We start from the raw sequence: 14,381 nt of genomic DNA on the forward strand, positions 1-14,381 counted from the left end.
CATATCTTATTCATCAAATGTTTCAATAAGTTTAGTGTATCATTTTCTTTGTTTTCCCTAGAAATTAAACACAATAAATATAACTATTTAATTGGATACTATTTACTTTTCAAATGTTTACCAACTGTGTTTCAAAACAACTTTGTACTTGCAGCCACCTTCTTTTTCGGGTACACCTGCTAGCTGAAGCAATATATGTTGGTATACTCCTAGGTTGATTTGTATAACTTTGTAGTTTAGTGGTCCTTTGATTTCTCTTTCATGTTTTTTAGATTATTAAAGGCATTCTATTTCCATGTTGTACATCTTGCCAACATTGTTAACATATTTTCCTTTTATCTGTTGTGCAAATGAAGGTTGGCACGGTAGTCATCAAAAAGTACAGAGGTAACCTCTTCATGGATATATTTTACCCTTTCCTGAGACAATTCAGCAACTTGAAAGTACATAGGTCATCATTTTGAGAAAACATAGAGTATAGTGTCACATCAATCATAAATGCTTGGAGATTTATTGTGTGGTAAGTCAATGCCTTGAAAATACACTTTTGCTTTTTTCTCCTCCAATTTAATGTAATGTCAGCTTTGGTTTACCATTTTCCCATGTCAATGCCGCATATGTATGGTTTTTGAACCATTTCCATTTAACTTTTGTAAAGAAAATTTTATTGCTTCTTCATATTAACTAAAAGCTAAACCTATTATCTATCCTATAATCTACTTTATTTCAAAGCATTTATAAGAATGCAGTGTACCAACTATATACTTTATGAATAACTTCCACTGCATATCAATTTTATTTGGGCTGGAAGTTTGGAGGAGGGAAAGATTGTGACAATATTTTTTACAAATAATATGTTTTAAACTTATAGTTCCACAACTCTGGCTGATTGGATATCATGTTAGCATGGGACACAATGTTTTACAAATAATGAAATGTGTTAAAAATGTTGTTGCTCTAAAATAATATTATAAACTTTTAGAAACATTGCAAAATTAATTATAGAAAACTAAAATACCTTGACATTTACCTGAACCGTGTGTGTTATCAGAAGCTTGTCTTTCAAATGAGGATATGCAAGTGAGGATGGACCTCCCATACTGTTAACAAATAAATCTTATGCCACAGGTCAGCATCTTCAATGTTCCTAAAACATAATTTCTAAGCAAATCTATGGAACTCTTCATATATTCTAATTGTAGTTTTGTTAGTGACAAAATAATGAGTTGTGGAACCTAACTCTTCATATGTTCTAATTCTTCATATCTCCCATACTGATAAGAGTTTGAAAAAAAATAAGTTGTGCTGCCATTCTTAAAAACATTTGAACCTAACAATGGTAGTGACAAAATAGGACATGGTTTGAAATATCATAGGCATAGCAAGTGTGAAAAAACTCAGAAAAATGTTAGTGTATAATGGACCCATGGCTCTTTATTTTCAAATCATGTATATTTGCAAACTTCAATAGGAATTATACTCACCTTAGGTTGAATACTAGCAAAAGGTTGGTCCTCAATGAATCTCTGTAAAGTTGATAGCATTGTATTGAAACATGGTTTACAATACTCTTATGCTAAAGAGTATAATAAGAAAATTTATACCACCCATTCAATTAATTCAGTTGGTTGATATCATTTATGACTGTTAGCTACTATGTTTTCCTTTATGTTGTGAACTTTAATATACTAGATATTGATATGTTTACTATCCATTTGATTCATTAAATGCAGAGTAAATGTAGTTGTCAATACCAGCAAGAAGTATTATTGTTGGTACCAAAGACAACTAACTTTAATCACACAATCTAAGTATATTATAGTAGTTTAAAGTAAATTGCTATGAAATTTATTTTATAACCACATCATTAACTTATTCCAAAATTGAATGTGGTTGACTGTTGTAGTACCTTGATTGCTGCCAAATATGGACTCTGTTGACAAAATTGGATGTTCGAAAAAAGCCAGGGCAAGAAGATCATATATTTTGAAATAAAATCGGTCCAAACGTAAAAAATGTAGTCCTCAACAACTGCATCGTGGGGATACCATGACTAATACTCCAATAGCTTGCGCTCCGAGACAACCTTTTTCCGAGCTTACTCCATCATATCAAAACAATAATTCCAGCGCACAAGACGATGAACACTCTACTGTCCGTAATGCACGTTTCGTTGGTTCAGAACCTAGCATATCAAGACACACTTTTAAAACAAATTTTAGGTCCTGCCAAATTGGTTCTTTGGGAACTAATCTTTTGTCAAAGTTTGCATCCAATTCTACGCTAAAGGTAAATGAAGCGTGCAGTCTTTCCTCATTGGGATATAGGCAAGACCGGTCGACTCATCATGAAAACACCATCATTGAAGCTGGAGGTTCTTCTAATATAGACACGTTAGTTAAATCCCTTTACATTTTATCATAAATTTTTTAATGTTAACTATGCTATAGATTTTTTCTAATAATGCTTTAATAAGACTGTGTCTGTCCTATTAACTTGTGTGACAAGTTAATGATCTTGCCAACGGATTCATGTCAAATATATTGTAACAAACAGCCTTATATCAAAATGGGACAGATACGCGTTTTCAATAGGAGTAGAGTTACCTTAGCTGGCTATACTTTCTATGTATAATGCAATTCATGATTTACAATTTCAACAGAGCTACACCACATTCCAAACCAGGTCGGGGTAGGCCTAAAAATCACTATGGAGTTCCAAACATGGCTAGGAACTTGACCATAAAGTTTCCTATACTCGCAACCAGCTTAGGGCCAGCCACAACGAATTGTACGCTCAAGGCAAACTCATAAACTAGGTACGTAAACTCCTTGGTGTTCCTAACCTTTTACGGTGGCCACTTTGTCGGAATCTAAACAGCGAGTTTATGAACCAGATAATTTTTACAAAAGTTCATAATTTAATCCACACCTTTTTCGTCGCTGGCAGCAATCCATTTGTGGACACTAAGAATTATGGAACTGTTGTTGTGCAGTACGGACTTCCAACTCATCCTGAGACACAACCGTGCGATTTAAACGACGCGTCGTCTACCAGATCAACAACATGGTATAATTCAGATGCATTACCTTTGTGTTTTCAACAATGCATGATTATTACAACAGTGCAATCTAATACAATTTTGTTGTACTACGTGTGAGAAACAATCATTCATAGTTCAATGACATGACACAATATTTCATATCACTTATCATCATTGATACATCTATAACATTTTGCATTATTTTCATCAAGCTGTGAAAATTTTGGAAGTTACTCACTTGGTAACCACTTGGATTGATTTCTACAGAGGTGCAAATGTCCCCAAACCACGAAGGGGCAGGCCTAGGAAACAATTAACAGATCCAATTCCACTGTTGAATTTGAATAGAGAATTTTCTAACCAAACCATTCGTCTACCGCAGCCCTTTCCAAATGCAACACCCGTATCAAGGTACCGAACACGGTACATCTTTTTATAATACAATTAATGCTGACTAATATTAACTGTTGGTCTGTTTTTTTTTCCAGCATGGATGTCGCTACACCATCGGTGGCTGCCCTGCAAATGTCACAAAAATCCACCAGCCTAATTGTCACAATGGACCACAACTGTCACAGACAACACACAATCACCATTATAGCACGGAGCCAACATGTCCTATTTTTACACCTACGATCAACATGGATTTTTAGAGCGACTCCGAAAATGATAGCGACTACGACCCTTTTGCAAGTATGTCTAATACTTTGTTCTATCACTAAATATGTCAATTCATACTTACCTATTTTGACTTTCCTATGTTAACACAAACTTACAGTATGATTAGCTTATTTTCATGGATGTTAATTTTCTATGTATATCCATAAAAGCATATGTATCCGAAGATGAAAATATTTCAGACTCAGACGATTACGAAGCACCATTTACAATCAATGCAAATGCAACCGGAAATTCGGAAGGTACGTAGTTTTCATCCAGTAAAGAAACACAAACTCAATATATTAAACCAATATGTCCAAATGTTTCAATAATCGAATGTCGTTATTGTAAAGCAAAAATGTGGTATCAAGAGAGGATGCAGAAAATCTCCCATTCTGCTAACCCAAAGTTCATGATGTGTTGTGGGAACGGAAAAGTGGAACTCCCAATGCTAAAACAGCTGTCGGATCAGCTTGCAAAACTTTTGTTTGATCACGACATTTTAGTTAGCAGGAAGTTTCAACAACATATTCGACTATACAATATGATGTTTGCATTCACTTCACCGGGAGCAAAGGTGGACAATCGTTTTGACAATGGGCGTGGGCCTCCTACACTACAGATACAAGGTCAAATGTGTCATCGAATTGGAAGTTTGTTGCCTCCTCAAGGTGAAAAACCAAAGTTTTCTCAGTTATATATTTATGACACGGAAAATGAGGTAGAAAACCGAATGCATTATCTACGGTAATTTCCAATAACACTTCTCTTTTATTTTTTATAACATACCAGATCTAATGTAGTGATTGGCATTTGATAATAAACTGTTTGTATTAATGAATCTTATTATCTAATGTGAAGGAACAAAGAGATCATTGATCCAATGGTTGTAAATGAGTTGTCCCGGATGCTGTATGAAGTAAATCCTCATGCTAAGAGCTTTCAAATGGCGAGACAATGGTTGAATAATGGAGAAACTCCAAACCTTAAGCTACGACTCATTTCTAACCGATCCACCGATGGGAGAGTGTATAATTAACCTACTGTGTCTGAAGTTACAGCCTTGGTTGTTGGTGATATTGACACAGCAGAAATAAGGGATATCATCATGCAAAAGAGAGGAGGAGGACTTCAAAGAATCAACGAACTACATGCTGCTTACATGGCTTACCAATATCCTTTGATTTTTCCGTATGGTGAGGACGGTTATAGACCCGATGTAGCTCATAGGGACTTGCCTCTCAACGAAAACAACATAAGAAATAGGCTCACAATTCGTGAATGGCTGGCCTTTCGCATTCAAACCAGGATGAAAGAAGCTAAGACTTTGTTATCTTCTATAAGGTTGTTCCAGCAATTTCTGGTCGATGGTTACACAATGTTAGAGTCCGAGAAACTAGAATGGCTACGCAAAAATCAACCAAAGCTTCGGGTGTCCAAGTACAACTCTTTAAATGAACAGGGCGACCAAAGTCAAGATCTAGGTTTAAGCATAGGTAAACGAGTTGTGATGCCTTCTTCCTTCGTCGGCGGTCGTAGATTTATGGATCAATTGTATTATGATGGCATGGCTATATGCAGTAAAGTTGGATTTCCTGATTTGTTTATTACGTTTACCTGTAACCCAAATTGGCCTGAGATTCAAAGAGTGCTTGGACCTCTACATTTGAAGCCTCAAGATCGACCGGATATCATTTCAAGAATTTTCAAAATCAAGTTTGATCAATTGCTTTCAAATTTAACCAAAAAAGGTGTTCTTGGCAAAGTTCTTGTTTGTGAGTTAATTACCCCCTATACTTTGACTTGCTTATTCTATTTCTAATATTAATAAAAAAAAATTATTATGCTCTTCAAATTGTAGATATGTACACCATTGAGTTTCAAAAGAGAGGATTTCCTCATGCTCGTATATTGATCTTCTTGCATCCTTCAAATAAATATCCAAGATCCAAAGACATTGACAAGATCATTAGTGTTGAAGTTCCCGATCCCGAAACACACCCTAGGCTATACAATTTGGTGAAATCTCACATGGTTCGTGGTCCTTGTGGTTTGGTAAATGTCAACTCACCTTGCATGAAAGATAGGAAGTGCACCAAGTTTTACCCTAAGAAATTTCAACCTACAACTATAGTGGACCAAGATGGCTATCAGGTTTATAGGAGAAGAAACAACGGACACACCATTGAAAAAAACGGCATCATATTTCATAGTGGTCATGTAGTTCCTCACAATCCAAGTTTGTTGTTGAAGTATGAAGCCCACATCAACATGGAATGGTGCAACCAAAGTACTTCTATCAAATACCTTTTTAAATATATAAACAAAGGATCAGATAGAATTTCTGCAATCATACAAGGTCAAGACAAAGACAACGTTGACGAGATCAAACAATATTTGGATTTTCGATACATCTCCCCAAGTGAAGCATGTTGGAGGATTTTTTTTCTTACTCTATACATGGAAGAAAGCCAGCCGTAGAGAGATTGTTTTTTCACATGGAAGGTGAAAACTCCGTGTTTTACAAAGACTACGAGCAAGTTGGTGATGTGTTGCTCAAACCGAGTGTAACAGAGTCCATGTTTACTTCTTGGTTTGAGGCTAACAAAACTTATGAAGAAGCAAGATTACTAACTTACGGTGATTTTGTTTCTAAATTTGTTTATCATAAACGAAGTCGAAGTTGGAAACTTAGGAAGCGAGGGTATACCATTGGGAGACTAATTTGGGTTCCGCAAAGCACCGGCGAATTATTTTATTTAAGGATGATGCTCACTGTCAAAAAGGGTCCTTTCTGTTATCAAGACATCAAGACAGTTGATGGGAAAAAACTTAAAACGTTTAGAGATGCATGCTTTGTGATGGGATTTTTACAAAATGGTCGTGAATTCGTCGAGGAAATCAAAGAGGCGCATCACTAGGGTTCAGGTCCATTTTTACGCAAGCTTTTTGTGACGATGTTACTATCTTCATCCATGAATAGGCCCGAACATGTTTGGAGAAAGACTTGGATGTATTTATCGAATGGGATACTTTATGATCAACGGTTATTGGCAGGAGATCCAGGTATTATATTTGTACTATATTTAAATTCAACCGTGTCAAGTAGAGTCATTTTGGTATAAATATCAGTCTCTGCATCAAAGAGGCATTTTTTAGGAGATCATTAATGCTGTAGAAAAGCAAAAAGGCGGGGTCTTTTTTTTATATGGCTACGGTGGTACCGGTAAGACCTTTATGTGGAACACTTTATCAGCAGCACTTAGGTCTAAGAAAAAAATTGTCTTACTGGTAGCTTCAAGTGGGATTGCAAGTTTGTTGTTACCAGGTGGAAGAACAACTCATTCTAGATTTAAGATTCCTGTCCCTACTTTAGAAACTTCTATTTGCAACATTGACAAAAAAGATGATCTTGCAGAGCTTCTAAAAATGAAAAATCTAATCATATGGGATGAAGCCCTATGGCTAACAAGTTTTGCTTTGAGGCTCTCGAAAAATCCTTAAAGGATATTATGAGTGGAACCACACATGCTTCTGAAAAAGTTTTTGGAGGTAAGGTTGTTGTGTTTGGTGGTGACTTTAGACAAATTCTCCCTGTTATACCAAGAGGTACTAGATCTGATATTATCCATGCAACAATCAATGCTTCTTATATTTGGGATCATTGCAAAGTCTTGAGACTTACAAAGAACATGCGCTTGCAAACTGGTGGAACTACTTCTAATGCTGATGACATAAGGAGATTTTCTGAGTGGATTTTAAATATTGGAGATGGGACCATGTGTGAGCCAAATGATGGTTATGCTGATATTTGTATTCCAGAAGAGTTCTTAATTTCTAATTTTTCTGATCCGATCAAGGCAATTGTTGAAGATACATACCCCGGTCTCATTCATAACTATCTTGATTCCAATTATGATCTTCAAAGTCGTGCAATATTAGCTTCAACAATAGAAGTAGTAGATGATATCAACCAATATATCACAAACCTTCTTCCAGGTATTCAACATGCACTTAGTTAATGCTCATTATGTTAAGAACAATTATCGGTATAAACATGTTATTCATTATTTTTTAATGCTTTAACTAACTGAATATATCTATTTTTCTATTGTTGTAGGAGAAGAGAAAGAATACTTTAGTAGTGATTCTATTGATAAATCTGATGCAACTAACTTTGATGCATATGAGCATGTGACACCTGAATTCCTAAATGCTCTAAAAACTTCGTGATTGCCTAACCATTCAATTAGGTTGAAAGTTGGGCGACTATTATGTTAATGCGGAACCTAGATCAATCTGAAGGCTTGTGCAATGGTACAAGGCTAACTGTCACCAGGCTTGCTGCTCATGTCATTGAAGCCAAGATCATTTCTGGAAAAAATATTGGTAACATCTTTTATATTCCCATGATGTCTTTGTCCCCCTCACAATCACCATGGCCATTTAAATTGGTTAGATGCCAGTTTCCAATTATTGTTTCCTTTGCCATGACTATTAACAAGTCCCAAGGCCAATCACTTGACAATGTTGGTTTGTATTTGCCAAAAGAAGTTTTTAGTCATGGGCAGTTATATGTGGCTATCTCAAGAGTTAAATCCAAAAAGGGATTAAGGATTCTTATTCATGACAGAGATAAAGAACCTATGATTTCTACCACCAATGTAGTATTCAAAGAAGTTTTCCATAACATTTGATAGGTGTGCTTTTAAAAATACAATCTTATTATGCTATAAACAAAATAATATACCTCATTGTTGGACTTTACATGCACAATATAATTTTTGATTTTTTTTTTGCTATTTCAGGTTCAAAAATTCACGGCATTTTGGAGATTCATGTTGCAGCTCTATAGTTCTTTTACAAGCCTTTGTAACACATTTTGTAATTGCTTTCAACTATTAACACTCCTTCATGTGTTATTATTTTATCAAAACTAATGTTATTGTATCATGATTTTTGCGGTTCAAGGTCTTATTCCATTTGTTATTTTTGTTGAGATTTACAAATCATAGAAATATTACCCGTGCGGCAGCACGGGTTTGTTACTAGTTCTTCATTAAAAACATAGCATATTATTATTTTTTCACCAAAAGTACAATACTAATACTATTATTTTATAGGTTTTCTTTTGTATTCATAAAAAACAAAGTAGATTTTTCTCCCAAAAGGAGCGAATCCTTTCCCTAAAAGGAGGGACCAAGATTTGCTACCTTTGATTTTTGATACCTTTGATACCTTTCTCTTTATCTCTCTCCCAACCATGTTTCTCTCTCATCAAAATCTATTTTCAAATAGCACTAAACATATCAAAGGTAAAGGTATGAATCTTTAATTTTACAGTTTTGTTATCTTTATCTTTACAGTGGTTTCCTACGTCATAGAGATATCTACACCGTATGTATTCAACTAATTTGGTGCTGCATAACTACAAAAGTGGAATAAATTCACATGTAATCCACGTTGTAGAGTAAAATGACAAAAGCATAACAAAACCAAAGGTTTGGATTCTCCACCTCATAAAAACCAAAGAGCTCTATATTGTAACTGGTCTCATCAAACATTACTTTTATTTCACACCTATTACAACGCCTTCTAGTCAACCAACTAACTTTGTGGCAGTGCTTGCACTGCAGTTCTCTTTTTCTCCACTCCCTGCATTTGGACATCATCATTTTCTTAAATTCACATGTCATTTTCTTAAAACTACTGTAAAGATAAAGATAGCATAGCTGTAAAATTAAAGATTCACAACTCCTTTTGAACTCTTAGAATATAGAGCTCTTTGGTTTTTATGAAGTGAAGAATCCAAACCTTTGGTTTGGTTATGCTTTTCTCATTTTACTCTGCAAGTTATGATGCATTTGTTTATGTTACAAAAAACCTTTATAAAGTTTTATCTCCACTTTTGAAATTGTAGTGATATGTAATAGCCTAATAATATCTTCTAAATTGCTATAGAGTTTTTAACTCTGGCATGGATGAAGTTGCTGCCATAAGTTTTTTTAGAAACATTCTTATGTTCCCAACCATGGAAATCATAACTATGGAATATTTGAAGGAGTTTCCTGTTATTTGTAAAATATTTGAAGTTTTAAATTTGGAGACTATAATATATTGACAGGTTGTAATATTTGAATTTTGAAGGCTTAAATTTTTGTCGAATGCAAAATAATGTTAAAAATTGAGCGATTTATTATATTTGAGGGTCCAAATTTTATATTTAATATTTTTTTATTAAAAAACATTATTAACATTAATATCATTTAACTGAACAAATGGATCCATTTTAATCGATAAAACGATTAAACTGAATCTGATCAAACCGATTAAAATTTTGGTCGTAATTAGGCCTAACAATTGCATCCATGGTTTCAAACGATTCAACACATTAGGCCCGAACCCAACCCAAACCAACCGATGTCCACAGTGATTATCCTTCATCGAAATTGTGTAACCTTTTTAAAAAGAAAAAGCCTACATGGTCATGTCATCCGCATTGCAGTGATTATCCTTCATGAATTTGTGTAACCTTTTTTAAACCTCAACTATTTAAATTAGAGGTATGTTATACATACACTCGATTTTTTTACACTATAGATATACCGTAGGTTTTTCTAAGCATGATAAACATTAACACAAAACCCAAGACAAAAAAGAAAATTATTTTAAAACAAATGTACACTAAACATGACTCCCTCCGTCTTAGATAATTTGTCGCAATGGTCCACTCCACACAGATTAAAAAACATTAATAAATGAAAGAGAGAGAATGGTGATTGTACCAAATTATCCTGGTTGACTTTTGGTGTATTAAAAATAACATTAATATTAAGTGAGAAATCAATAAATTAAGAGTGTTTATTAGAGGATACAATTGGACGATTAAATATAATTGCATTGGTAATGTAAAGTGACAAGTATTTTGGGACAATTTTTTCCAAATGTGACATTTATTTTGGGACAAAGAGAGTATATAAATACGGTGTTGATGTTACTTGTAGTGTAATCCCTCCATTTCTATTTATAAGCAAATTTTAATTTTTTTTAGGTTCATTAAATAATTGTTGTGTTTATCCTACAAATAGTCCAAATACATCATTTATTCAATGAATCTAAAAAATTTATATTTGTTTATAAATAGGAATGGAGAGAGTAAATTCTAACATTTCTATTTAAATTATGATATATATATATATATATATATATATATATATATATATATATATATATATATATATATATATATATATATATATATATATACATATATATATATATATATACATATATATATATATATATACATATATATATATATATATATATATATATATATATATATATATATATATATATATATATACATATATATATATATATATATATATGGCACATGTCAATTTCTTAAAACCACTGTAAAGATAAAGATAGCATAACTATAAACTTAAGGATTCACAACTCCTTTTGACCCCTTAGAATATAGAGCTCTTTGGTTTTTATGAGGTGGAGAATCCAAACCTTTGGTTTCGTTATACTTTTCTTATTTAACTCTGCAAGTTTTGATATATTTGTTTATGTTACAATAAACATTTATAAAGTTTTATCTCTGCTTTTGAAATTGTTGTGATATGTAATAGCCTAAAATTTCTTTTGAATTGCTATAGGATTTTTAACTCTTGCATGGATGAAGTTGCTGCCTAAAATTTATTTTACAAATATTCCTATGTTCCCAACCATGAAAATCATAACCATGGAATATTTGAATGAGTTGCCTGTTATTTGTAAAATATTTGAAGTTTAAAATTTGGACACTATAATATATTAAGACCTTTAACCACCATTAAAATCATGGTCTCACAATTTTGAAAATATTTCAAAAAAAAAATAGTAAGAAAAGAATCACGATTTTCAATTGTCATCAAAGGATGTTCCTGGCCATAATGAGTCGTTTCCCTCGCCCTATAACTATGCTATCCATCACTCACAAGAAAAAAAAAAAACACACAAAAAAAATTCAGCAAATAAACTCCCGACCAAACTAACAATTAACAACCAAACCTGAATTTTCATTCACGTAGTAGGATCCCTCTCCCTCTCTCATGTTTACAGTAGAAACAAATCAATAGTTGCCGAATTCTCATTCATTCACACAAAATTTCAACCTTACAGTAACACTCCTTTTCACTTTTTCTTTCCAATCCCACAAATTTCCTACCACAAAAACAACCTGCAACCAAATTATTCAAATTTAAATCTTACACTAAGCATATCTAACACCATCACCAAAACACCATGCTGCAAACTTACAAATCCAACACTAATGATATAACTTCATCTTTACTCACAAACTAACAATACAACTAGTATGCTTATTATTTTTTTTTAGATCGGATCACCTGCTACTGTCATGTCCTCGACAGAGGCGCACCAGTCTTGATTGCAGCGTCACCTACGGCAGATCCGCATCACCATCACTCTCCGACAACCGCCGCGAGTCCGACGTGATGCGCACGCACAACCACTGCTTGTCGCAACTATCATCATCTGCACGGTAGAGCAGCCTGCAACCGCTGCAGATCGGAATCGGAAACAAACTAGATCCGAAAACTCACCGCAAAGACCCGGATCCGAGAAAACCGCCATCGGGATTCACTCGGACATCTCCGACAAACATGAATTCTCCGATGTGATCTCCATCTTATGTACCACCGACGTCCGCCTTCTGAACAATACGCTTCCGATTCGATCCCCGCCGGTAACACTAGCTCATTCATCTATGTTTTTTTTTATATGAACCGTTCTGATGGTTGTAGAGTAGTAGGAGACCCATTTCATTTCTCTGTTAGCGTGAACAGGATGTAGTTTTGTTTCTATCATTCATTTGCTATTTGTATTAACAAGTTGATTTTGTTTTATTACGAAAGGAGGAAAATTCTTAGGTGGACACATACCTAAGAAATTGTTTTACACACAACCAATCACATAATTTTAATTAATTAAAAAAATAAATACTGATTTTTCTCTCTCCTTCATAATCTCAACCACCCCATGAATCCAATTAAAAACAAAATTAAAATTAAAATAAATTAAAAAAAACTTTTTCTTATTGGTTGTGCCTAAGAATGTGGATTTAGAAACGTGTTCATGCAAGAATCGCTCATGAAAGGATAGTGCACACATGGCTAATTAACATTGACTCAGTGTTAAGGTTTGAAAAGTCAAAGGGGCCATTAGTTGAACTAATATGTGCAGCCCCACTTTTCTACTCTAACGTTTTCATATAAGATAAAAAAAATAAAAAATATTGTATTAATTAGTTAGTTTTTTTCTATAATGACAAAAATTCAAAAAGAATATTATATTAGTTTAATTAAACTTTTTTTTTAGAATTGGTTTATTTTCATTAAGTACCAAAAATATATAATGTTAAAAAATACAAAAAATATATTTGTTTAATTTTATTTTTAGAATTTTGGACTTTCTTTATTATTTTGATCCATATTTATTCATATACTTTGCCATTTTTTTGTTATCCTTTTATGTTTTCATTACTAATATTTTCTTGTATGTGCAAGGTACTACCATCTTCAAGCAATTGGACTATTTTATGGACATTCGCAAATTATACTTAATTCTTATACATTTTATTTTTTATTTGGGGTTTGTAATAATTTGTATCCCCGTTTGGTAAAGTTGTAATCCCTCATCCCAAAGCCCTGTAATAGCATAGGACATCTAATTTCTGCATTTTAAATTTTCAGCATATATTAATTGCTTAGATGTATGCCTTACGATTGTATGAGAAGATAAAACTAATCGTAAGATCACCTTTAATTCAAAGATAAATAATATAATCAAATACAACACACTTGCACGCACTCACCTCTAGGGTACACCCCTCTTGGTTGCCTTACGTATAAAAAGGGTCATATCTCTTAAAAGAATGTAAAAAAGAATAGAAAAGACCAAAACTTAGGGTAAGTTACTGTTAATTTGCTTACTCAATCAAAAACAAATAAAAAAGTTTTTCATATCACATTTTTTTTCAAAATAAAGGCTACACTTTTATTACCCTTTTCAAACTTTTCTTTTTCTAATGCACCTCACACTTTTTAAGCAAACAAACAAAATGAGCTAAGTATATTAAGAACCCGTAAATAACTACGAATGAAAAGGGTGCTTATACCTTCTCTTTTCATAACTTACCCCCTGAGCTCGTTTATTTAAAAAGATCTTTTTTCTGTTCTTTTTTACCTTTCAAGATTTTGGATAAAATAAAAGTCGGTGGCGACTCATGCTTACTGCGACATTTTAAAGGTTAGTTCAAACCACCGTGTTACACACACACACACACACACACACACACACACATATATATATATATATATATATATATATATATATATATATATATATATATATATATATATATATATATATATATATATATATATATATATATATATATATATATATATATGGCACATGCCATTATCTTAAAACCATTGTAAAGATAAAGATAGCATAACTATAAAATTAAAGATTCACAACTCCTTTTGACCACTTAGAATATAGAGCTCTTTGGTTTTTATGAGGTGGAGAATCCAAACCTTTGGTTTCGTTATGCTTTTCTCATTTAACTCTGCAAGTTTTGATATATTTGTTTATGTTACAA

At 33.1% G+C, this 14,381-nt stretch overlaps 1 protein-coding gene across 1 annotated transcript; it reads left to right on the forward strand.

The window, feature by feature from the left end:
• Positions 1-7,164: 7,164 nt before the first annotated feature.
• LOC131649261 (uncharacterized) lies at positions 7,165-7,936 on the forward strand. The gene is made up of 2 exons (XM_058919028.1): positions 7,165-7,702; positions 7,824-7,936. The coding sequence occupies exons 1-2, from the start codon at positions 7,165-7,167 to the stop codon at positions 7,934-7,936; spliced, it is 651 nt and encodes a 216-aa protein (XP_058775011.1).
• Positions 7,937-14,381: the final 6,445 nt, after the last annotated feature.

This window comes from Vicia villosa, linkage group LG2 (genome assembly GCF_029867415.1).
Source record: "Vicia villosa cultivar HV-30 ecotype Madison, WI linkage group LG2, Vvil1.0, whole genome shotgun sequence".
NCBI lineage: Eukaryota > Viridiplantae > Streptophyta > Magnoliopsida > Fabales > Fabaceae > Vicia > Vicia villosa.